The sequence below is a fragment of the Labrus bergylta genome, chromosome 21 (genome assembly GCF_963930695.1).
Source record: "Labrus bergylta chromosome 21, fLabBer1.1, whole genome shotgun sequence".
Lineage (NCBI taxonomy): Eukaryota > Metazoa > Chordata > Actinopteri > Labriformes > Labridae > Labrus > Labrus bergylta.
The window spans coordinates 21146339-21169823 of record NC_089215.1 but is presented as its reverse complement, the minus strand read 5'-3'; the positions used below and the strand labels follow the sequence as shown (position 1 = coordinate 21169823).

Genomic DNA, 23485 nt, shown 5'->3' with positions numbered 1-23485 from the left:
TCAGAAAAGCTTTCAGTCTCCTGAAGTTTCAAACAAAAATACAGAAGGATTCATGTTGGTTTTCTAATATCAAACAAACTGCTATTTTATGTGTTGTGATGATGCATCTTCACTACTGCTAACTCGTCTGTATCTTATTTTTTTTCTCTCACTTAAAATCTGAATATAGTCTTAAAGGTAGGGTTGGTAATTTTCTCCAGATACACTTTTAAACATTTTGCTTGAAATTGTCTTTAGGTCCTGACAAAATTAATAATTCATGTGCTCTGAAAAAGGAACAAAGAAAATCCGTCATCTGTAGCAGTTGTGAGCCTGAAAAAACTTCGACCAATGTCTGCGATTTTTATGAACCAATCACGTCTCCCTGCTCGTTCTCGACCCCTTGTGTGCACCAGCCCACACCAACGTCACAGATGATAGAGTTAAATTAAATTAATATGCAACAGACAAGCGAATCAACCTTCTAAAAAGTTATTTTTAATGACATGAGATCATCCATGCTCATTCAACAACATTACAGTGCTATTAGAAAAAGACAAAGGCTTGCGGTCACTTCATGTACACAGAAACAAAGTCAGCATCAGCTCCCAAAATGTATAAAACAAACTAGTTTCAGTCATTTCATGATACAGTGTTTAGTACAGAAAAAACTTTCAGAAGGTGAACAATACATTCACTACATCACTGATAATAACAAAGCTGTAACAGAGGGTCTAAAGGGGGGGGGATCAGGAAGTCAGTTAGACATACTTGAGCTGTCTTCGTCAGAAGGTGTCACAAAGGTATGTTAACAAATAAGATAAGTACAGTATTTATCATCTGATATTTTAACCAAGGCTCTCCTGTATTGTTGTTAGAATCAACACCAATGACAGCGTATACTGAAATATATTAGCAACCACTTTGCTGCAAAAAAGAAAGGCAGGGCGATGCATGAATTAATTCATTGGATTGTTGAAATGATCACTTGATTTAGTGTCTTTAATGTCCTTCCTTTGCAGAGGCTGCACATTAAGATGACTTCAACAGTGAAGCCAAGGAAGTCAGTTATCAAACACCGCCCCATAAAGAAGAATAGGCCTACATCAAACCAGCCAAACCAAATAGAACTTCATTAAGTAAGACTTTTTACAATCACCTACAGACTGCTTTCGATCAGTAATACCAGTGATGTAAAACAGACTGTAATTAGGACACAGAATTCAGACATATCATTATTATTCAGAGCATGGATGATCTGCTTAGTGAAATTTTAAGTGTTTGTATTGCCTGCAAACAGGAAACAATGAGGAGAATTCGGGGGGGGGGGGGTTCAGATTTTACATCACTAACTGAATGAAGGTTGGTTCTTGTTGCAAAAATCTGCAACATGATGCACAGTCTGTGCCACTGTACTGTATCTGCATCATCATTTCATCTTGTGGTATTATTAAGTAACATTGTGGTTCAACACGTTTAATAATAATGTTTCTTATCAAACTGATTTGGTTGTTTTTTATTGCTACTTTTTTCATGAAGTGATATTTTAATCTGAATTTTTTAGTGTTTCCATTCTGGTTTTGTTCTTTGAACCCAATGTGAAAAGTATTAAATAAAGTTATTATTAGAGGAGTTACTGTGGCTAATTAGTCATCAGGATAATTTAAAGCCCCCTTTTGTGAAATAAAAATACCTATAAGACCTATAATACCTTGTCTAATGTCTACCCAACACTCCCTCTTCTTAGTACACCCCTCTGAGTCTGAACGGATGCGACCCCAGTTTGAATTGACTCACTGTCAGAAGAACAGTTTGATTGACAAGCTTGCTAAACCAACACCATACAATTTTTTTTTTTGCAATGTCATTTATCCATAACATACCAGAGTAACATCCAGGATGTCAAGTTTGATTCCATGAAACTCAATGATGTAGAGTTATTTTAAGGTCATGAGCTGTTTAAGGCAAAGTGATTGACCACACATTTCAATAGCAGGGAAACTCTGCGATTACTAAAAGGCCCTTTAATAAAAAATACCTTTACAAAAGAACAAAAACTGAACATTTAAACAAATAAATAGAATGTGTCAAAAAGGTGAAACTTCATGTGATATATTACAGTGTCCATGTTGATGTTTCAGGGAAGAATCTCCATCATATTGGAGAATACTGGCCAATATTTGGTGCAGCCAGCAGCCTGACATCAGTCTTATCTCAGTAACAGGCATCTCAGACGGGATTAAAGAAGACAGGCTTATCTGTTATCTGTCATTACATTTTAAGGTGATGGATAATACCGTAGGCCTCTCTTGAAATCCCGGTGTTTTAATCCATTTCTATCATGGTTTTCAATATTCTCCCGTCTGTTCACCACTTCATACTTGTCCATCAGGATGGACAAAACTGAAGGACGTTGCAGAGCTCTTTGCACCAGCTCAGTCTCTGCACATCAGACAAAAAAATGTTGCTTCAGCTAAAACTGAAGCAACCTGATCCAGATGGAGAGAGGCACAACACGAACACAGATGCTTCACTTTGTGATTTCTTGAGTTTTCCACAGAAACGTCCTTTCGTTTAAAAAAAAAACAAAAAAAAAAAACATTAGCCTCCGATGATGTTTCTAAGATGCAGAAAGAGGAGGGATGTGTCAGCCAGGCAAGCACACCTTTCCAGCAAACAGTAGTCCCACTATCGTGAAGAATATGGAAAGAACGAAGAGTACATATGAGGAGCCCACCACTGTGTTGTTAGGAAGTTTATACGGCTGTCCTCCGACCTCGTTGATGTAGAAGCCAATTGGGAAAATCAATGCAGCCATACAAAACAGGACCACTGTGACAGAGGAAAACAAAAAGGTAAGAAGAATCAACATCAACATTACTAGACCAGTAACTCAGCACGAGGAAAGATTGTCAGACAAATGTGTGTTAGCAGTTAGCAGGTCAGCAGGTAAATTAAACAGCAGGCTAAAACGAACAGACCATAGTTTAAAGCAGTTTCCTAAAAGCAATGGCTCAATGGTTGAAGTTAAAATACTTTAAAAAACAGTAAAAATACTTTATTAAACGTTAAAGGCTTTATATGTGATTTTTTGATCCAGCAGATGTCGCCCTTGAGCACCAGCATGAAACCAAAACAACTCGCGCTGCATTGTTGTGTTAGCATGCTAATGCTAGCGATCTTTATTATGCTCGTATCTTCACACTGCATGTAAATTTACCTGAAATGAGCGTGATCTAGAAACACAGTTAAGCAGTGAGTACAGTATGTTATTCTTCTTTTCTCTAGTCCCTCAATTAAACAACTTGTGAGGGGAGGAGTCAGCCGGCTGTCCCGGCGATGTCAACAAACTGAAGATAGGATTTTATTTAAGTGTGAAAAATTGCATATAAAGCCTTTAAAAAACAGCCAATAAACTTGTGTCAGTTTAAAGTAAAAGCTAAACGGTTAAAATATGTTGGAGAAACAGTCCAATTTGTTTTGTTAGCTTAAAGTAACAGTCAAGCCGTTCAAATAGTAACATTAGCTAAAAGTAATAAGGGATAAACACTTATACCAGAAATGTTAGCAAAGAGTTATGGATAGTATGAAGTGTAACGTTTGTTCATTACAGATAAATAGAACAGTGACGTTCAGTAAGAGTGGCAGATAAACAATCAGAATAGTAATGTTAGCTTAAAGCTACGATTAAACAGAACGGAAAGGTTCAATAAAAGTTAAGGATGAAAAAACAGCAAGGTTAGTAAAAAGTAACAACAAAACAGTTCATTTTTTTTCTCTAAGCTACAAGTAATAGCTAAGCAGTTCAAAAAAGTAGAGAAAATAGAGAGAAATCATGATCTGATCATGGTCAGATATATCCAGTAATTTCCTGTCTTTTTCATATTTTTTGGTATATAGGGCTGAGTGAAGCACAGCTGCTGCTCTAACCGTCTCTTTTTAAACAAACTCTGTCCCTTTGCTGTAAAAATAGAAACCTTCACATATCAATTATGGCAGCCTCTGAGCAGTCCCTTCTCCTGTTCTTTATTACAAGACTAAAAGCTTTCCCAAAATGAAATGCTTGATTCTAAAGTTGAGGTCAGCTCCATTTATACCGGGGACTTTCAAGTAGCTTCTCTCTTTATGAACTATAAAGACAAAGATAAAGATAAAGACAAAGATAAACTTTATTGATCCCCCACGGGGGAAACAGGTGGGAAACAGCTCAAGAAACAGGAATATAATTATTAAAAATAACAAGAAGTTAAAAATCAAACATATGTACATCAGTTAAATAAAGTAAAAATACAATAATAGAATAATACTAGGTATGTACACTAATGGATAATGGATTTAGCCTGAAACTGGGTTAAGTTTCTGCTTTACAGCTAAAGAGGGTTAGAGTGATATTAAAGCAATGTTGTCACTGAAATATAAGACACAAAGATATGTTACTTATTCAATTCTTTCAAAGCAACATTTGGTGTTCAAAAGACTTCTTTTGACTCGCCCTTAAAGTTTTTTTCTGATTCCTAATTGGCTTAAAATAGTCCAAGACTCTACAATCTTTGCATTAGGGTACATTCAGAGATTTTTATCCACAAAAAAAAAAAAAGAGGATTTAATAATATTGTGAGAACCTACTCCCTGTGAATGCGATCCATCGGGCGTATCGGGCAGCCTCGCGGCGCCAGCGCGACATCAGCAGCAGGCCACAGGTGACAGTGAGGGAGATGATGCCAGGATGATGAAGAAGAGGGTGGTGATCCACTCGGGGGCAGCTGCGGGGGGATGCAGATCCGGTCTCTGCCGTGGATGGTCTGGCACTGTCGGACCAATCCAACAGTCAGAGAGCCTGGGTGAAGACAGAGAGGGATAAAACGTAAAAAAAAATAAAAAAAGATTTCTGTGTGATAGTGATGAGTAATGCGGTGAGATCAGAGTCCAATGTCTAACAAGAATCCATTAGAAAACTCAACTGTAAGATTTGTTGTTATTTACAAATGCAAAGTCTTGGCTACCAAATCATGGCGTACCAAATGTCTCTGTAATATGTTGAACAGGAAGCTACAAAAAATTGGTTGCTGGAACTCAATTCTTGTACTGATCCCTCATCACCTGTTAATGATGTATGCCTCTTGGAATGATAGACAACTTCTCAGTCATTTAGGTGTAACCAGCTGCTCGCCCAAAAAGCCTACAAGACAAAACTTCCTTTTTCATTCATTTGTTTACAGCCCAGTTAGCATCTTCAGAGGGAACCATGTGTTCAGATCAAAAGCAAAGTGAAGTATTATTATTATATCCCCTCAGGTGTAATCTGTGTGTGTGTTTTAGTTCATCTGGAAATACAAAGTTACACAGGGAGTTCACTAAAACAGAGGCATAAACCCGGAAAAGAAATCAAATTACTTGCAATTAACTGATCTGAAGTTTTGCCAAATATGGAGCTCAGCGTAAGTTCAGACAGGAAGACTGGTTATATTCTTTCACAGGTAGTCTGCTCTGGTGATCAGCCGATAATGGGCGTTTATTCTTTAAGTAATTAACCAACCAGATTCAGCACAACCTCTCTCACAATCATTCTGCTGCGGCAAAATGCTAAAACAGCTCTCTCTCTCCACAGTCATTCTGTCATTTCAGGGCAACCGCTGCAACCCACCACCGCCTCAGTCACCTCCATTCCAGCTCAGCAGAGTCCAGATTCAGGCTCTTCACAGCCTCCATTCCTCTTCACCACCACCAGTGACTAGACTCCACTAGACTAGACTAGACTCCAAAGGAATCCTAGCCTGCTGTCGGCCTCATTACCCTTCCGGGTACATGAAGTCGTCACGATGGAGTCTAATCCCAAAGACTTTGCACATTCAAATCTAAATTGTTGCACATAATTGTTAAATTAATAATTGTTCATTCTCAATTAAGTCTCTCCTGATTGAAATCACATCATGATGCAGATTTGTAAAATTCAATCTTTGTCAGGTCTGTCCTCATGAGGAGAAGAAAGTTGGATTTTTAACAGATTGGAAGCTGCACTTGCAATGCAGATTATCTCTTTTAAAAGACAATGATTCTTCCTCAAACTCCATGGGAACCGGTATGCCACTCCTGCAGACAGCGTTCTGCTGCTTCTGCTCTCCATATGGCTGTTTTTCTTTCATACTACAAATCCAGCTGATATGCTGAAATCCAAACCCCTTCCCTTACTTAAAATCTAGATCTTAAAGAACAGATTCTACATGTTTATGTCAAATCTGTATGGAACTAGCTGACACAACATCACAGGTTTCTCTGCTTTGATTGGCTGTGGGATCCTAAGGAATCCGCTTGTAACGCCTATTGCAAAATGTATCAATGGGAGAGGTTTCTGACTAATGGGTCATATTCTACAATTCAACAATTCTATAATTCATTTAGCAGACACTTTTATCCAAGTGAGTCTGACGTACATCAGAGAGTAAGTACAACACAAGGATCTAGAAAAGAGGAAACAACGTCAAAAAATGCTAACGAAAAGCTTTAAGTCCGATCGGACGCAGGTGCTGACAGGCAAAGCACAATATCAGCAGCTGTTCTTGAGGTTTTTCTAATCAGCATCAAAACCATCCTAGAATTGCCATTATCAAACAAAACCATTTGTCATCATCAACATCATCATCATCAATCATATCATTAAGTGTGTATGTTTTCATGAAAGAGCTGGGTCTTTAGCTTTTTCTTAAAGGTGCAGAGGGACTCTGCAGATCAAATGGAGTTTGGAAGTTCATTCCACCACCGGGGGGCGACAGAGGAGAAGAGTCTAGTCAGCGTCTTAGGACCCTGTTGTGAAGGTTGGATCAGACGCCTTTTCTTTGGCAGAGCATAGTGGGCAGGAGGGAGTGTAGACCTGGATGAGAGAGTTAAAGTAAGGAGGAGCCGTTTTTGTCGCTGTTTTGTAAGCGAGCAGCAGAGTTTTAAATTTGATGCGAGCAGTAACTGGGAGCCAGTGTAAGGAGATGAACAGCGGAGTGACATGTGCTCTTTTAGGAAGGTTGAAGACCAGTTGTGCTGCTGCATTTTGTATCATTTGCAGAGGTTTGATAGTGCATGTAGGAAGACCTGCCAGTAGAGTGCAATTGATGTGTGATATCACAAGAGCCTGTACCAGGAGCTGTGTGGCGTGTTCTGACAGGTAAGGTCTGATCTTCCTGATGTTGTACAGGAAGAATCAACGTGACCGGGCCAATCGGAGCTTAAGTGTTAGCTGGTCATCAATCATGAAACCCAGTTTCCGGGCAGGACTTTGGTGGCATGAGTTAGCCAGTGCAAAATCAAAGGACGTTCCTGAAGATAATAACGCATCTCAGTCTATTGAAAATTGGGCCGGTTATATGAAAGTCAGCTTATAGCTGGCATTAGCGCAGCCGTTATGTGACTTTACTAAACAACAAACTAACTTTTATGCCAGCAACATATGACATCATTCACTCTTACTGGGAGATATTATGACCTCCCAGGAGTCCTTTTGTTTCCCCACATCCCCCCCCCCCTGAGATTCATGTATGACGTCAAACAGGTTCAGGCTTCTTACATGAACCGCCCAACGGAGACAGAAAGAGAGACAAAGTGTAGGACTAAAAACCAATACAAAAAAAACAAACAAGAAATCAATGACCTTACATCCGGCGGCAAATCATCTGTCCTCCTCCTGTAGCACAAACCCCTGGTGGGTGATACAGCTGACTGTAGGTGGGCTTTTTCATACCACACACACACACACACACACACACACACACAAATCAGCAATCTGCGTCAGCCAAACTCTGCATCCAGTCTGACTACACAGAAGACTCCTCACAACACACAGCAAATAAATGCATAATTAAATCCTCCCACACTTTAATTTATTCTTTAGTCTCCCTCCTTTTTTTTCTTACTTATTATCTTCAGCACGCAGTTAGAGCCCCGACGAGCAGACATAGGAGCTTTTTACACATTTTTATGGATTTATTCAGGACAATTTAAAAACCAGGCAACAGAAGAATTAACATAATTGTCATGATGGGCCAAAATTAAGTGCAGAGTGCAGGAAAAACACAGGGAGGCGCCGGAAATGTTTGTAATTAGAGAGTAAAAATGCACAAGTGTCTTTTGAATAAACACCTTGTTCTTTAGCCTGTTGATTCACATATAACTGTATAATGAGTAAAGCATGTAAAAAGGGGACAAAATAAACCAACAACAGACCATTCTGAAAAACACTTCCCACACTATTCCTGTTAATGCTACTACGTTATCTGTCAAAGCATCAAAATACAATCAGGCCTTTAAATATTCATCGTTGGCTTGAAACGGCTCCAGTTCCTGATCATGGGTGTGGTTTCTGGTCAATGAAACCAGGAGGGGACTGGTGGGAACATCAGGCCTGAACCACAGCCTCCTGCAGGCTGACCATTCACCCCCCTACACACCGGACATCCTGTTCCCTCTAAACACATCCTCTCAGACCACGGGGGGGGGGGGGGGGGGGGGGGCAATGTAAGCAGTGCATCCATTTCCCTTCATACTGGACTCTTATGTCCAACCAGAGTGCTTCATCCAATTATTACAGAGAGTGCTTTGGTGTTTTGTTCAATATGATTAATAGAGCAACAACTGAAAAACAAAAGCAAAAAAAAAAAAAATGAAAAAGAGCAGAAGCAACTTGAGAATGATATTATGAAAGAAAAGCAACAAAGAATATGCTACGCTGGAAACACTGACCGTCGCTCCCAAAGGCATATGTCATGATTTGCCGATGGCTGATGGGTTCCATGATTGGAAAAAGAGAGGAGCTGTTCATTTCTTTATTCTCAAGCGAGGATTATTTGTTGAAAATGGAATGGAGGTAAACGAGAAGCTCAAAGGACTGGTCCAGTTCAAACAGAAGGTGGAGAAAATATGTTTCAGTTTTTGACTAAGTCCAAAGTCGAAATTTGTCGTTGTGAGTCTGCTGAGCACAATATGGGATCTTGTACAAGGGGTGGTTTCAAATTCATACAATAATGCTGCTTGTTGGCCTCAGAACAGGTCGTGGCTCACTGATTTAAGGCAGGGGTTCTCAAACTTTTCATCCCGCGACCCCTAAAATAACGAGAGACCGGGGACCCCCTCTGTCCCTGGAAGTGGTTAAAGCTTAACACTGTACACAGCAGCACGCACTACTGGGCCGATCCAAACACTGACATTAGAACAACTATTAACAAATACAGCAGCCTTAAACTAAGTGAACAACATTTTTGTATGTGATTTCACAATAATGGGTAAAATGTGTCATTTCCAGTTTGTATTTGTTTTTGGAAGGCATCTCGCGACCCCCCCTTTGGGAACCACTGATTTAAGGGACAAGAATGACCAAAAGAATTGAATGCTAGGCACAGGATGGCCTAGCGGTTATGTCCCACGCCCCATGCACAGAGACTATAGTCCTCAAAGCAGACTCCAACCCACTGCCGCATGTCATTCCCTCCTCTATCCACTCCTCTCTGCTCTACAACAAAGGCATGAAACGCCCCAAAAAATGAATGTTAAGGTGCAGTTCTTACAACATTCTTACTATTCTTAATCCTTAAAAAACGGTGAAATAAAACTAGAGAGTGGGGATTCCCACCCGAGCAACCACATGGCAATGGTTTCATTTGTTTACCTCTGAGTGAGCCTGCCAGCTGTGATATAAGATGTTTGCCGCTGCACTTTGTGTGCACATTAGTGAGAAATGTGTGTGCGACTGTGTGTGTGTGTGGGAACTTTTACTTTGTGAACACTTCATAAACCTAGATGCTCCTGCTGCTTCAAATCTCTCCACAAAACACTTCAGTAAGCAAACAAACATTTTCACATAATGTCACGCAGCTTCACAGAGAGAGAGAGAAGTCTTTATTCCACTTCTGTTTAAATACATCTAGAGAGTTAACTTAATGTAGAGGCTAACTTTGACAGAAAAGTATGAACCACTCATTTTCCCACAATGCTTCTCTCTCTCTGCCTTTGACCACTACATACACGCTGAGCACTCACAGCCAAAATAAAATACGTCATCATGAGTGAGCCTGAGGAGGTTTTAATCCTCCAGGCAGAAAACATTACTCTCCCAGGAGGCCTAATTAAAAGTCACACATCTTCATTCCCATCAACACTTCCTGCCTTCAGGTGATTACTGTTTGGATAATTAAACAGGAAAAATGGGCTTTTAGTAAAGTAAGCACATTAATTTCACAACACCACGTACTTTAGTTCATTTGTGAAAACAGATTCAGAGTGTGAAATACTTTAATCACGAGTCAAGAGAACTGCTCGTTACTTACTAAACTTGTAGCTGAGTCTTTTTTTTTTCTTACAACAAGCGAGACCCCGTAACAAAAAGCGTGCATGCTGGTTATGTGCTTTATGCAGCTGTGCATACACTGAAGAGGTTTGTTTGCAGGTTGCATCAGTTGCAGTCTATGTTTAGCTTTTGGACTTTGCATCTGAATATGAATCTTTTGCAATAACAACGGGGCCTGACTGTTAATAGAAGACAGTAGGATTGGCTCAATGCTTCAATACAGTGCTAGTAATTATTGGCTGAACTGTTAAATAATCATACTGCTGATAAAATCATTATTTTTATACCCAAACAAGGTAAGCATATGAGAAAACATCAGGAACATCATTTCAGACCTAACAACTGTCATTTGTACCTGGTGGTGAATAACTCATTTATCTGAAATGCCTTAAAAACACGATTTGAAATCTCTTGTCTTATACCATCGTTATTATCATATCTACGACTGAATATGAAACAATCAAACTGGTGAAATGATCCTCAGGTTGTTGTATAGCGCATTTTGTTGCCTCAGGTTGGAGCCATTTGACATCTGATAAACTGCCTCAAGTGATGTCACTTGAGTCTGAGTTGGGAGTAAAAGTTTGAAAATGAAAAAAAAAAAAAAAGGTACAGGTAGGTGCAGAGAAGAAGGTCCACTTGTCATCGTTGATTATGGCGAGGAGCAGTTCATGGCTATATTAGCTGCTTCTTACATGGAACACCTTTAAACTCTGAACGTTTGTAAGATGCATTGTGGGTAATGTAGGAACTCAGATTTGACAGGGAAGAAGAATTCCTCGACTACAAAAGATGCTGGTTCTGGTTCTGCTGTAATCCAAAGCCTTACCATTATGAATAGTGATGTTATAAGAGGGCTTTGCTTATTCTGCGTACCACAAGAGAAAAAATAAACATATTTCATCTGGGGAAAAGATGGCCTGGTATTACCAGATTTGACTGATGGTAGTTTTGGTAACTATGGTCACATTTTGATGAAAGGATTAAAACCCTGATTGGTGCTTCAACAAAGTGTCCCCCCATTCCCAGATGATCCATTCCTCTTTCAACCAAACAGAAAACTAGATCCTAACACAAAAAACTGAAATCAAACATGTTATGTGACAAAATCTGTTTAAACTTTGTGAGTTATTTATGTTAATTTGAGCTGAATGGCTAACATTAAGAAGCTGACTCACCCACGGAGGAAACTTGGGTTATAAACTTGTGTACTGTTGCTTCATTAAGGGGTTAAAAAGTCACACACAGGGGATACACTCCATTGGAAAGTTAGTATGGTTTGTGTGTAACTGTTACCTTTAAGTTCTTTGAAATCAGCTGAAATCTCAGTCTAGTCACTCTTTCACAATATCCCATCTTTACTGACCTCTGACACCCATTGGTTTTTACTGCTGTCTGCAAAGCATATCCGACCTGTTTCACCTAAAAACGGAGCCTAACCTTAGTTTCCATTTCTTTAGAAGCGATAATAAACATCCTACCAGCTGAGTCTCCGGTGCTGATCCAGTCCGGGTTGACGATGCTGGCGATGGCAAAGATGTCTGCAGTGAGGAAGAGGCATCCTGAGATCACCGTGAGTTTATCCATGTCTCTGGGCGCAGGATGAGCACAGAGTGTGTGTGTGCCTCTGTCTCACCTGGAGGGAGGCGGGACATCTAGCACCTCAGTAACCTTAAAGCCGCAAATCTCCTGTTCCATCGTCATCCCAGCCTGGGTTCCGTTTGGGACCTTTTCGTGATGGCGATGGGCTCCACATTCTGTCCGCACATCGTGTCCATTTTTTCTCCCTGGAAGGTGATACTTTGCACTCTGTTAGTAAAAAATTAGGAACGATCCCCTGATATAAGTCCAACAAACAGCCGGCGGACGTGGGGCGACCTGCTGGCTCCTCTCCAGCCCAGGAGGAGACGGTCGCAGCCCGGGATCATGGGTAACTTCGCTCTGGATGCATCCCCCAGTCACATTAACAGGAAGCAGGTGCAACTTCTACCTTGTTTTATTGGTTTTCTTTAATTGCTAATCAAATCCCGAGCGATGCAGACGGATTCATGCATGCAGTCGACTTGTTTCCTGAGTCTGCATGGAGCTGGGTCTTTTCCTGTGGAAGCGCACACTCAGATAAACGCATCACATGCTCACATTAAAGCGCTTTTTCTGAACCTTTCAATCTCCTCACACAAGCAGAAAGCTGTCTCTTCAATTCTTCAACAACCCTCCTGCACGTAATGTGAGTGTTTCCTGCAAGACGGATGATTTCCTCTCAGCAATGGAAACTAAAAATTCAGCCAGTTCACGTCTCCATGGCTGTAGTGGGCAACTCTCGCGAGAAATTGCGTGACCGGCGGCGGACGCTGCTTGTACGCTTTTTACATCATCACAAATTATGAAAGGTCAAGGTGTGCCGTGTAATCGTGTGAAAGTGTTGCTGGAACGCGTCTCAAGACAGAACTATTTAAGACAGAACTTAACACTTATAAATTAAAGGGATGAAACTAAAAAAAGCATTAGACAATTTAAAATAAAGATCTCACATCCACATTTTGACTGTTTTGACAAGTTTGATCATCATCAGTTAATTTCAGCTGCCTAAGAGCTCCAACTGTTTTAACTTTTCATGACTCCGAACAGATCTTGGACTCATCCATGTTGTCTCAATACTCTCATTTAATTTTTAGTTTCGTATTTAATTGTGGAAAGATTCCCAGATTAGTTTTTTTAATGAGCGCAGCATGTGTGGATTTTTCCTGCCAGCCAACTTGTAAAATTGTGTTTGAACGCAGCAGGTAATATTCAGTATCACGTGTAGATCTTGCAACCAGCACACAACCTGTGTAAGTGATCCTCATGCATATAATGAAACTGCTTCATTATGTTTTCTGCTCCCCGGTATGTTCTTCTCTGCCCTTTAATTTATACTGTTTATATCTGTTTAATGACATGTGTGACGACCCTGCTGGTTCCTGGTCCCCTGTGTCGTCTTTCTTTTGTTTCAGGTGCCAGAGGGCGTGGTCTGTGGGATCGGGGACTGATTGACAGTGGATTTCTCAAAAAGTACACAGTAAATGTACTTCATATTACTTGTGCATGTAGTCTAAGAAGTACTAAGTCCAACCATATCAGAATCATTGTCTACTTATGGAAGAATGTTTTTTTACAAGACATCAAAGTCAGAAAAAAAGACTCATTATAGTGAAAGAACTATAATGACTATATATATATATATATATATATATATATATATATATATGTAAGAACATGTTTTTTCCCCCAGGAAAACACCTTATTTTGAAAAACGGAAGTTACCGCAGACTCGCAGTATTATTCTCAAACTAATTTCACCGACCTCTGAAGCTTTTCCCTGAACAGTATTTTGTTTGCTCCCGTTTCATACACGTGTATCTCATAGTCAGTTTTATGGTAAGACTTCTGTATTTATCACTTTATTTTGAAAAAGGAGATTAATAACGGACTCGCTCTCTCTGTCTGTTCCTCCTGCTCGCTCTGGAGCATTTACCATAAAGATCAGAATACGTGAGCACTTCAAATTTCGGGGCGGCTCACTTCACCAGGTAAACTCGAGGAGCGGCTGGCTTCACCGCAGTAGTCAAAGTGTATGTCGAGTTTTTCAAAACACCACAACAGCTTTAGCCTAACTGGATAAATGTTACGATGTAAACGCTTCTCGGCTGTGTATTATGCACATTCATTTAGCCTGTCACTGAAAATGCTGGGTCGGCTTTTTCCCAAACCACTGAGCAGAGAGCCATGTCTGTTCTGTGTTAGTTAGTTAGTTAGTTAGTTAGTGTACAACAAACTAGGCTACGGTTATGATCTTATTCAGTAGGCCACTTTGTGTGTTGTTTTCTCTGTATTAACTGCCTTTTTGATTTTCTATCTCTTAGGCTACTATCCCGGAGTGGGACGTCCCATAATCCCCCCTGAAGATTGATCAGACAGCGACACCTAGTGGCAGTGTGATGGGACTGCAGGTACTATTTTGAACACAAAACAGCAAGGAAACGGTTTCTCAAAATAATAATAATATAAACACAAAATAATGGCATTAATGGCAGATTTGAACCGACATATAATCAGATACAGATGTTACTTTTTCAGAAGCAGCAAGCAGACCAAAAGAATAGAATAAGATTCTTTGATTCAGTCCAGATCCTCTGTTGTTACAGAGGCATTTAGCAGCAGACCAAAAAGACACATTTGCTGGTTATTTTAAGCCACATGGGAGGATTTAAAGTGAACACAGCTCCTGGTTGAAGTTTAGATGAGTCTTCTTGGTTCCTGTTGTGTTGTATTTTTTGTTGTTTTCTTAAGCAGGATCCAGGATCGCAGCAGGTTTTCTCTGCTGCAAAAGTATTTCTCAACTCTTCCGGTTTTGAAGAATGACATAAGCCAAACCAGACCAAACTGGCTCTGTATCTCATGTCGCTCTCTGTCTTTCTCTCACTCCCTCTCTCTACCCTATCCCTCTCCCTGCTGACCTTCTGTATCCGTGCCCGTCCTCCTCTTCACCGCTATGGCCGCCACCACAGCAGGAAAGAGACGGGCGTACTCCAGCAGGGAGTCCTTGTGGCAGGTGAGGGAGCTGCTGCCGCCCCCCCCTCACGCTCCTTCTCGTGGCCAGCCAGCAGATTGGCCGACGTCGTTGGCCAGCAGCCACTGGAAGGTCTGGCCCCGGTACTGACTAAACAGCATCGTCATCCTGCTGAGGACGAGCCGCTGGTCAGACGGGTCCCCTCCCAGCGCTGTGACCTGGGCCCGAGCGTCGGCCTCTGCCCTCTGGCCAGTTATGTGTCAGGCGACCAGATACCCGGCAGCTTATCCTTTGCGGTCAATAACTACCAGGTCTGTTGTGAAGGCTCTTTTCCAGTTTGTTTCTGTGTTCGGCATTCCAAAGGTTTTTCAGAGGGTTCAAGGCTCCAACTTTTCCTCTCACATGTTTGCACAGATTTTAAAGCAGCTTCAGGTTAGGCGCCCGCAGTCCTCAGCTTATCGTGCACAGAGTCAGGGGGTGCTGGAGCGCTTTCATCAGATGCTTAAATTGTTGCTGAGGGCTTTCTGCTGATGGGGAGTGAGTGGAAAGAGGGCTTGCCTTGGCTGATGCTGGCGGCCCGGGAGGTTACTCAGGAAAGCACTGGGTTTAGCCCAAACGAGGGAAAACGAGGAGATGTGGAGAAGGAGACGGGGAGACGCGGGGAAGGAGACGGGGAGACGCGGGGAAGGAGACATGGAGAAGGAGACGGGGAGACATGGAGAAGGAGACGGGGAGACGTTAAGAAGGAGACATGGAGAAGGAGACGGGGAGATGTGAAGGAGACATGGAGAAGGAGACGGAAGGAGATGTGGAGAAGGAGACAGGGAGACATGGAGAAGGAGACGTGGAGAAGGAGACGTGGAGACAGGGAGACGGGGAGACGTGGAGAAGGAGACAGGGAGATGTGGAGAAGGAGACGGGGAGACATGGAGAAGGAGATATGGAGAAGGAAACATGGCGACATGGAGAAGGAGACGGGGAGATGTGGAGAAGGAGACGTGAAGGAGACGGGGAGACATGGAGAAGGAGACGTGGAGAAGGAGACGTGGAGACGTGGAGAAGGAGACATGGAGAAGGAGACGGGGAGATGTGGAGAAGGAGACGGGGAGGAGACGGGGAGACATGGAGAAGGAGACGTGGAGAAGAAGACGGGGAGACGTGGAGGAGACGGGGAGACATGGAGAAGGAGACGTGGAGAAGAAGACGGGGAGACGTGGAGGAGACAGGGAGACATGGAGTCCCTACAGACATAAGGAGGAGATTGCGGAGAGAGGATGTCTCGAGGCTCCGTACCTTTTTGGTTAACGTGCTGTGCTACCTATAAACTTGTTTGTTGAATCGTGCTTCTTGTCTCCTCCAGTTTTTGTCACGGGTTTGTGAGCTGGCCGTGACATGTGTCATCAATATAAAGGCAACAATGTCACTGTTGCTCATCAGCAATCTTAGCGGGTCCGTTTTGCATGTCATGCCTCCTGAGACCTCCCCTCTGTCTCCTCATCCCGCTGGGAGAGAAATGTCAGAGCAACTACGGAGGATTTCAGGGGCAGATTGTCTGAAATGTTCACAAGTGCACGTGTGAAAACAGCTCTCGAGTATGAATTGTTTTGCTACACATACTTATAGAATACAATACACAGAACATAACATAAGTCCCTCTGTAAGGTAGATAGAATTTATTCAGTATTTTACATCAGCTATACAGTTAATGTGGACAGATGAGGAGCACAACATTTCAGCATAACCTGAAAATACACTGTTACAACACCTAGAAACACCCAGCGGTGCTATGACATTATATATCTCAGAGCCACAGCGTTTCAAAAAAGTGATGCTTTTTTTTTTTTTCTGTCAGGGAAACAAATTCTGCTTTGCCATCAGAGAGTACAGTATGAGGTCACAAGGAGGGTCTTAGATCTCATCCACAAAGGGAGTTTTTACGAGGTTTCCACTGGATGCCATAGTCTTCTTGCCGGACACAAATTTCTTGGCAGCCTAGGAATGAAAATAAAAAAGTCAAGAGAACTATTAATAATTTGAAATGACATTTTAACAAAAAATGAGGCAAATCGACCTGAAGTAAATGCATGGATACCAATATGACTGTAACACAGCATTGACAAGAAACAAATGTCTTACGTCTGCGACATCAGTCAGGGAAACATTGTCGATTTGTTTGGAGATTTCCTCCTGGGAGCAGTACGATCCCTCAGACAGAGCCTGACTACCCATCGCCTCCAGCAGACCCTCCGAAGTCTCCAGAGACATCAGGAAGTGTCCCTTCAGCTGAGCCCTGCAGAGAAGTGCATCATGAGCCATAATCATGCAAACTAATGAGAAAAGATTTAACTTGATCTACTTTCTAAATAACTTTTAGTATGAGAGGGAAAATACAAATTGTCAGAACATTTAATTGTTTTTGTTTCTTTGGATTATGTCATGGGAATTATTATAGAAAGAGAATTAACCAGATATGGTAAAGGTTGGGCTCCATCACAGAGAAAGCAAATGATGGCACCAAGTGGCCACTGCAGTAACTGCTTTATTAAGAAACTGGATTCAGATTTTATTTTTTTCTGTATATATTTACAAAAATGTGAAAAGAGGAATCACTCTATTGTCTAACCACAATTGAACAATATACACAAATGTCTGTGAATGTATGATTATAAAAAGAAAAAAAAGGAGAACCTGGATTCAGATTTTGAGAGGGCAAATAACTGTATACACAACACCAGCCTTACACACTTATACAATTCTACGTGTAAATTGGTAGGAATAAGAAAAGGTGCTTTTCGTAAACTTTTCCAATTGAAATAAATAATTTTACTCTTTTTTATTTTTGTGCTTTACATGCTCCCATTGTAGCTAGGACAGTGGATAGAGCAGGAAACAGCTAGCCTGGTTATGTTCAAGGTAACAAACAGTCTACATTAAGCATCCATTTGACTTAAAACATTAAATAATCAAACATCAACAGAAAACTGTTTTAAATAGTGCTTCTGTGAGACTAGTACTTATTCTTTGCACACGGCAAGGCTAGCCATTTCCCTTCGTTTGCTATCTTAATGCGAAGCTACACTAATCTGCTTCTGACAGACATGTATCTACCTATTCTAATGTTATTTCCTAAAATGTCACACAACTGGTTTCACGGCTTATTCCGTTTTAGTTACATTTCACTACATTTAAATATACAAATTTCCTTTCAACTGTAGGAGCTGCTAAGACAAAATGTTTTTTCTTTACAATTCAACAAACTTTGATGTTGTTTCATGTTAACCTAGTAAAGACTTATAATAAAATGTACTCCTCAATGCATAGTTCATAGTTCAGATTAAACAGATGCTAGTCTTACTTGGCCCGGGTGAGGTCGGCAGCTGTGACTGCTCCATCAGCAACAGCTTTGACCTGAGCGAGAGCTGCTTTGATCACCTGCAGAGACACGAGAGGACGGAGACTGCATCAAAAATATGTAACCATCTTCAGTTTTACTTTCTGCTTCACTCTTGTTGAACAGTGATAAATAAAAAAGACTCATCACAGTTGTTGGAAACTCACATCACCAGCTGCTGCAGTCTGGGAAATGGTGTAGATCCCAAATAGACCAGAGTCAGAGTAGCTCGCATTGAAAGCACTCACCTGTGAAAGACAAAAAAAAAAGACAATAGAAATGTTTATCTTTGCAGTTTAAAGGCTTTATATGCGATTTTTCACACTTAAATGTAATAGAAATCAAGTATATCCTCTGAAAATAACTCTGTGAGTCATGACTGTCTACAATGGGTGTAACACCCGAGTCCCACTGTCTGTGATGTTTTCAGAGTCCTATCTTCAGTTTGTTTACATCGCCCAGACAGCCGGATGACTCCTCCCCTCACGTATAAAAGTTGTTTAATTGAGGGACTAGAGAAAAGAAGAATAACATACTGTACTCACTGCTTAACTGTGTTTCTAGATCACGCTCATTTCAGGTAAATTTACATGCAGTGTGAAGATACGAGCATAATAAAGATCGCTAGCATTAGCATGCTAACACAACAATGCAGCGCAAGTTGTTTTGGTTTCATGCTGGTGCTCAAGGGCGACATCTGCTGGATCAAAAAATCCCATATAAAGCCTTTTAGCCCTGGCATATGAACTCTTTTTTTAAAAGTTAAAACTAAAACTTGAGAATCACTCACATCAAAGGGGTCAGCAGTTGCCTTGGAAACACCCTGAACCAGTTTGCTTGAGACGCAGGAGCCCCTCTTGACATGCGGACCAGCTCCCAGTAAATGCTGCAGGACACTGAAGGCCAGAGCTTCACTGCTGCCTGCTGCTGCTGACTGACTCACCACAGCTGAGTGCACCAGGCTGCTGGTGTTCAACAGGCGGATCTCACCTACAGGGAGGCGGCAGGAGAGGAGACAGAGGGGAATACAAGGCGTTTTATTTGATTGGGTAGGAAGTATTTAAGCACATGAAAAATAGCAAGCTGTTCACAGAAAACATGCAGAGTGTTTGCTACTCCAGCTCAGCTCACCTCCACGATACTGAGCCTTGGCCCCCATGGTGCCTGCCCCGCTGCGGATGTTGAGGAACTGTTCTCCAACTTGCTTCAGCACCGTGTGGTCGACACCTGAAGGAAAGACGACCATCAAAAACTTTTCCAGGATTACAGGAGTTTCCATTTCTATTATGTATAAACACATCAAGTTAAAACAGAATCAGTTTGTTCCTAAAAGGTAAAGAGGCCCTTACCGAGTCCAACAAGAGCCATTCTTGCGCTTGTGAAATTGTTCTGAACAAACTGGTGCAGCTGGAGGAAAATAAACAAGTGAAAAGAAGGCTTTAAAATGGGGCATGAGCAACAGAAATCTTAAAGAAAAAACACAGAAGAAACCCTTACATGTTCAGACTGGATGTTGCCGACCATGTGATCGGGACAGTACAGGGAGTTACAGAGAGCATTCTTGTAGGCAGCTGCATGAAGAGCTTCAACCACACCTGAAGAAGATGGAGAGAGGAAGGATCATGAACTGCAATATTATGATGTCAGAGCTCAAACCTGTGCTGTGTTCTTCACTTCAATCGTTTTATTATGTCTGTAGGGACTCGAAGATAGATTCTGGGTATTACCCCCCCCCCCCCCTTAATACTACAGTAAAGATGAAAAGTTCAGGTCTGCAATATTAAAGTAAGTGTGACATTATTTAGAGAAACGACCTGCCTGTAGTCAGAAAAAAGCAACAAAAAGTAAACTTCTGCTTACTTCTAGGTTTCTCAATGTTATTTTGAAAACAGCAAAAAAAGAAGCACACTCAAACTGTAATCAAATTTTAAGGTGTACGACCACAAAAAGACTACAAAGAAAACAGAGTCAGTCCACTACATGTCCTTTGAAGTACGTATTATCTGGTTAGAGCAGCAGAGTACAGATCAACAACGGAACGCGTTTCAGCACAAAGCTTCATCAGCGTTCAACGCTCAAACATATCCAAAAAACAACAACAGGAGTGCTTCTGGTATCCCTCAAACCATCGGTGCTCATGGAAGGAAAAAACAAAAAAAGGGGGAGGAGGACTAAAGACCAAAAAACATTGGTATAAATAATCCAGGTCAAGGCACTCAGGATGGTTGAAAAATATAGAAGGCCTTTAATTCAATTCAATTAAAAAAGAAAACACCAGCGTATCGGCTTGCGCCTTCTTCAGGGTGCAGCTGAAACATGTCCGTTGTTGTTGATCTGTACGCTGCTGCCGTCTAATATTCATCAGCATGTTCCAGTTTCATCATCGCACTTCGACTCAAATTTTTTCCATACAGCTGATTTAAAGCAGGCAGGTCTCCTAGCTCTGCTGTGACATCTTGCTACTTTCCTCTTCTTCTTTGTGTGTTTTGTTGTGTCAGCTTCTTCTTCATTTGTTGTTTATTAGCAGTTAGCAAATAGTTATGAGCATTAGCGCCACCTGGATTGGGTTGTGGATACAGCCATGTGTCACTGTCTTTTTTTCTCCACTCAGACATATTTATCGTACGACTGCATTCAGTGAACTGTGACGTCTAAACTAGATAGTTCTGGATGAATACACCTACTGTTACACCCTTAATGGACACAACAATGTAAATAAAGGCATACCTGTTTGGGCACTGTGTGCAGCCTGGGCCTTGTCCATCTTCAGCCTGGGTGTGAGGTCTGACACCTCCCATGGCCTGAACTCTGGAGCCGTGGTCACGTTGATCAAATACTCCATAACCGTGTCACTGAAGAGAAACGATGGGGGGGGGGGGGGTGTAAGCAATATTAAGTGGCGAAACTACTACTACTTCTGCAGCCCGGTCGATAACACGTTTCTTTGGACCAAACAGTTTGGTGTTTATTTCTACAAAAAGACTCACATGTCATCTCTCAAGCAGTCGACTGTGTAGCTCATGTTCTCTCTGGATGAAGTCACACTGCAAAGAAACACAAATGTTCAGATATCCAAATAAAAAGACTGTGACCAAGGAAGAGCGTGTAATCAATCCTGACGTTTCTTTAAAGTTACTGACCTCAGGCTGCCCCCCACTGCCTCCACACCACGGCAGATCTTGAAAGCCGAAGCTCCTTTAGTTGTCTAGAAACGTACAAAAGCTATGTTAACACCGAGCTGAGACACCATGAATTTTTCACTCAGCAACATATCTCAAAACAGTACATCAATAACACTATATTCAAACTGCTGTGACAGAAAAAGTACCTACTGGTAATACTAAATAATTAACAGTTGTTCGACATTACTTTACTTAAGTACACAAAGTATGTAGCGTCATACCAGGCTGGAGGCCAGCCGGAGGAGGTGGGTGACACCCTGGTTGTCAGGGGTCTCATAACGACAGCCGGCCTTGACGAATACTCCGATCTTAGAGGCCGGGGAATAGTTCTCAAGGGAGGCGATAACCAGTCCACTGGGCAGTCTGGTCACCTGGGCAGAAGGACACAAAATGTCCTTAAGTGTCATTTTTTTTAAATCAAGTACTGGTCTGAAAAATATCCGCCATCAAGCCTGAGTTAAAACCTTAAAGGGTCCTCTATGATTATTCAACATGATGCCAATACATAAAGACAAGGTAAACAGCTAAGGCTTAAATAAGTTTCTGAAGGAATTCAAACACAAAACCATCCTGCCTAGACAAACCAACCCCAGCACAGTCCTCCTCATCACTCCCTGTACACATACATGAACGTCCTGGTACGAGTGGGCAGCCCCTGGAGAGAGCTTGAGGCCAGCCAGCGGCTGAGCAAGGGACTGGCCTGATCTGGCAGCCGCATAGGTACGTCTCTGTGGAAAAAAAAGACAAATCAACAACCACTGACCTGTACATCCTGCGGCTGAAACTTAACAGGTTCTGCCGCCCCCGCAATTTCCACCTTACGGGCCGCCTGGGCCGCGTAAAGCCTCGTCTGGAAAAACAGAGAATATGGGAAGACGGGACATTACAACTAATGTGTTGCTGGATGGTGCACTGAGGTGGGGGCAGTATTAGAAGAGTAAACATCAGGAGTATTGTGAAATAATGGGGTCAGTAAATGTTCTTTACATACTTTATTTTTTTCATCTTCGCATTCAAATAGTTGCATTCTGTCTGTTTAGTCTTTCTTGTACATGAAAGGTGTAGCTGGACACCTTTTCCTGCAGCAATACTGCTAATTACTTTATTACTTATGACTATATATTTGCCTAATTTCAGTAGTTCATAAAGAAAAAAACAGTTCTGGTATCTATGAATGAACAAAAACTAAACAAAATCATGTCACCTAAAAAATGTCATGGCTAATGTAAGAAAAACGACAAATGATGTCAGTATCTAATCAGCATAAAACATGAAATTAGATTTGTCTTTTTCAAATACACATAGGCCTTTAAATACAAATATGACAAAATGTTCAATAATGTTTTTAGGGTGGATTGATTTATGGTTTCCCACCACATGAGTTATTTCTTTTTAATTTTTACCTTACAAGATATTCTTAGATATAGGTTGAAATTGTTAACAAAGTTCAATATTAGGGGTGCACCTCTAAATAGAAATGCACTGTAAGCACAATCCACACAACATCCAGTGGTATCGATAATACACTCTGCAGGGTGCTAACTGTTTGCTCTTTCTTTATGTTAAATACACCAAGTTAACGTGTCTGTTAACTACAGTTCAGATCAGTAAATAAGGTTTTATAAGAGTAGTTTTAACGTATAATTACCGGTTTACATTATGAAACGTTACCGGCTGCTTTAATGCCTATTATTTAAGAGCTAGTCGTGACGTCATGACAGGCTTCAGCTGACTGTTTCTTCATCACACCTGAAATTATCCTACATTTTAATTCAGACTAAGATAAAACAAAACGAACATGCAGCGTTTCTGACTTTTCCACCAAAACACACACATGTATGATAAGTTAGAGCAGTTCTTACCGAGAGTTGACTGATTCCTCGTATCCCCTTCATCTCCCCTCTCTCCTGCGGTCAGGACGATAGAGCAATATGGCTGGCGTTGAAAGTGCCCTACCCAGAATGCCATGCGACTTTGCTAAAGTACCGCAGAGCTGAGCGTGCGCCCTCTGTTGCCGTGGAGACGAATAGCCACATCCATAACTGTACGGGAGGAAAAAA

General features: G+C 41.4%; 3 protein-coding genes across 16 annotated transcripts; 1 reads left to right on the top strand and 2 right to left on the bottom strand.

Annotated features, from left to right (window-relative positions):
- Positions 1-455: 455 nt before the first annotated feature.
- Positions 456-11972, bottom strand: LOC109994722 (uncharacterized protein C16orf52 homolog A-like). Its single transcript, XM_020648176.3, is given in 5 exon segments — positions 456-2811; positions 4606-4704; positions 4707-4739; positions 4742-4816; positions 11785-11972. Coding segments are annotated over 5 exon segments (498 nt in total). The 5' UTR covers positions 11891-11972; the 3' UTR covers positions 456-2626.
- A 626-nt stretch (positions 11973-12598) lies between these two features.
- LOC109994723 (octapeptide-repeat protein T2-like) lies at positions 12599-16771 on the top strand. Of its 13 annotated transcripts, none has more exons than XM_065949464.1 (4): positions 12599-13354; positions 14206-14292; positions 14636-14671; positions 14851-16771. In XM_065949464.1, exon 4 carries the CDS (start codon positions 15383-15385, stop codon positions 16103-16105), a length of 723 nt encoding a protein of 240 aa, XP_065805536.1. In that variant the 5' UTR covers positions 12599-13354; positions 14206-14292; positions 14636-14671; positions 14851-15382; the 3' UTR covers positions 16106-16771. The 13 variants fall into 13 exon arrangements, with proteins under 13 accessions (XP_065805536.1, XP_065805538.1, XP_065805541.1 ...); XM_065949466.1 differs by having other exon boundaries at positions 14633-14671; XM_065949469.1 differs by having other exon boundaries at positions 14633-15163; positions 15267-16771.
- Positions 16511-23428, bottom strand: uqcrc2b (ubiquinol-cytochrome c reductase core protein 2b). Of its 2 annotated transcripts, none has more exons than XM_020648126.3 (14): positions 23288-23428; positions 22189-22275; positions 21647-21796; positions 21384-21448; positions 21231-21287; positions 20971-21095; positions 19741-19838; positions 19593-19650; positions 19375-19470; positions 19034-19233; positions 18411-18491; positions 18208-18284; positions 16989-17142; positions 16511-16844 (listed from the first exon to the last, which is right to left on the bottom strand). In XM_020648126.3, the coding sequence occupies exons 1-14, from the start codon at positions 23318-23320 to the stop codon at positions 16761-16763; spliced, it is 1365 nt and encodes a 454-aa protein (XP_020503782.1). In that variant the 5' UTR covers positions 23321-23428; the 3' UTR covers positions 16511-16760. The 2 variants fall into 2 exon arrangements, with proteins under 2 accessions (XP_020503782.1, XP_020503781.1); XM_020648125.3 differs by lacking the exon at positions 22189-22275 and adding an exon at positions 22052-22153 and having other exon boundaries at positions 23288-23346.
- Positions 23429-23485: the final 57 nt, after the last annotated feature.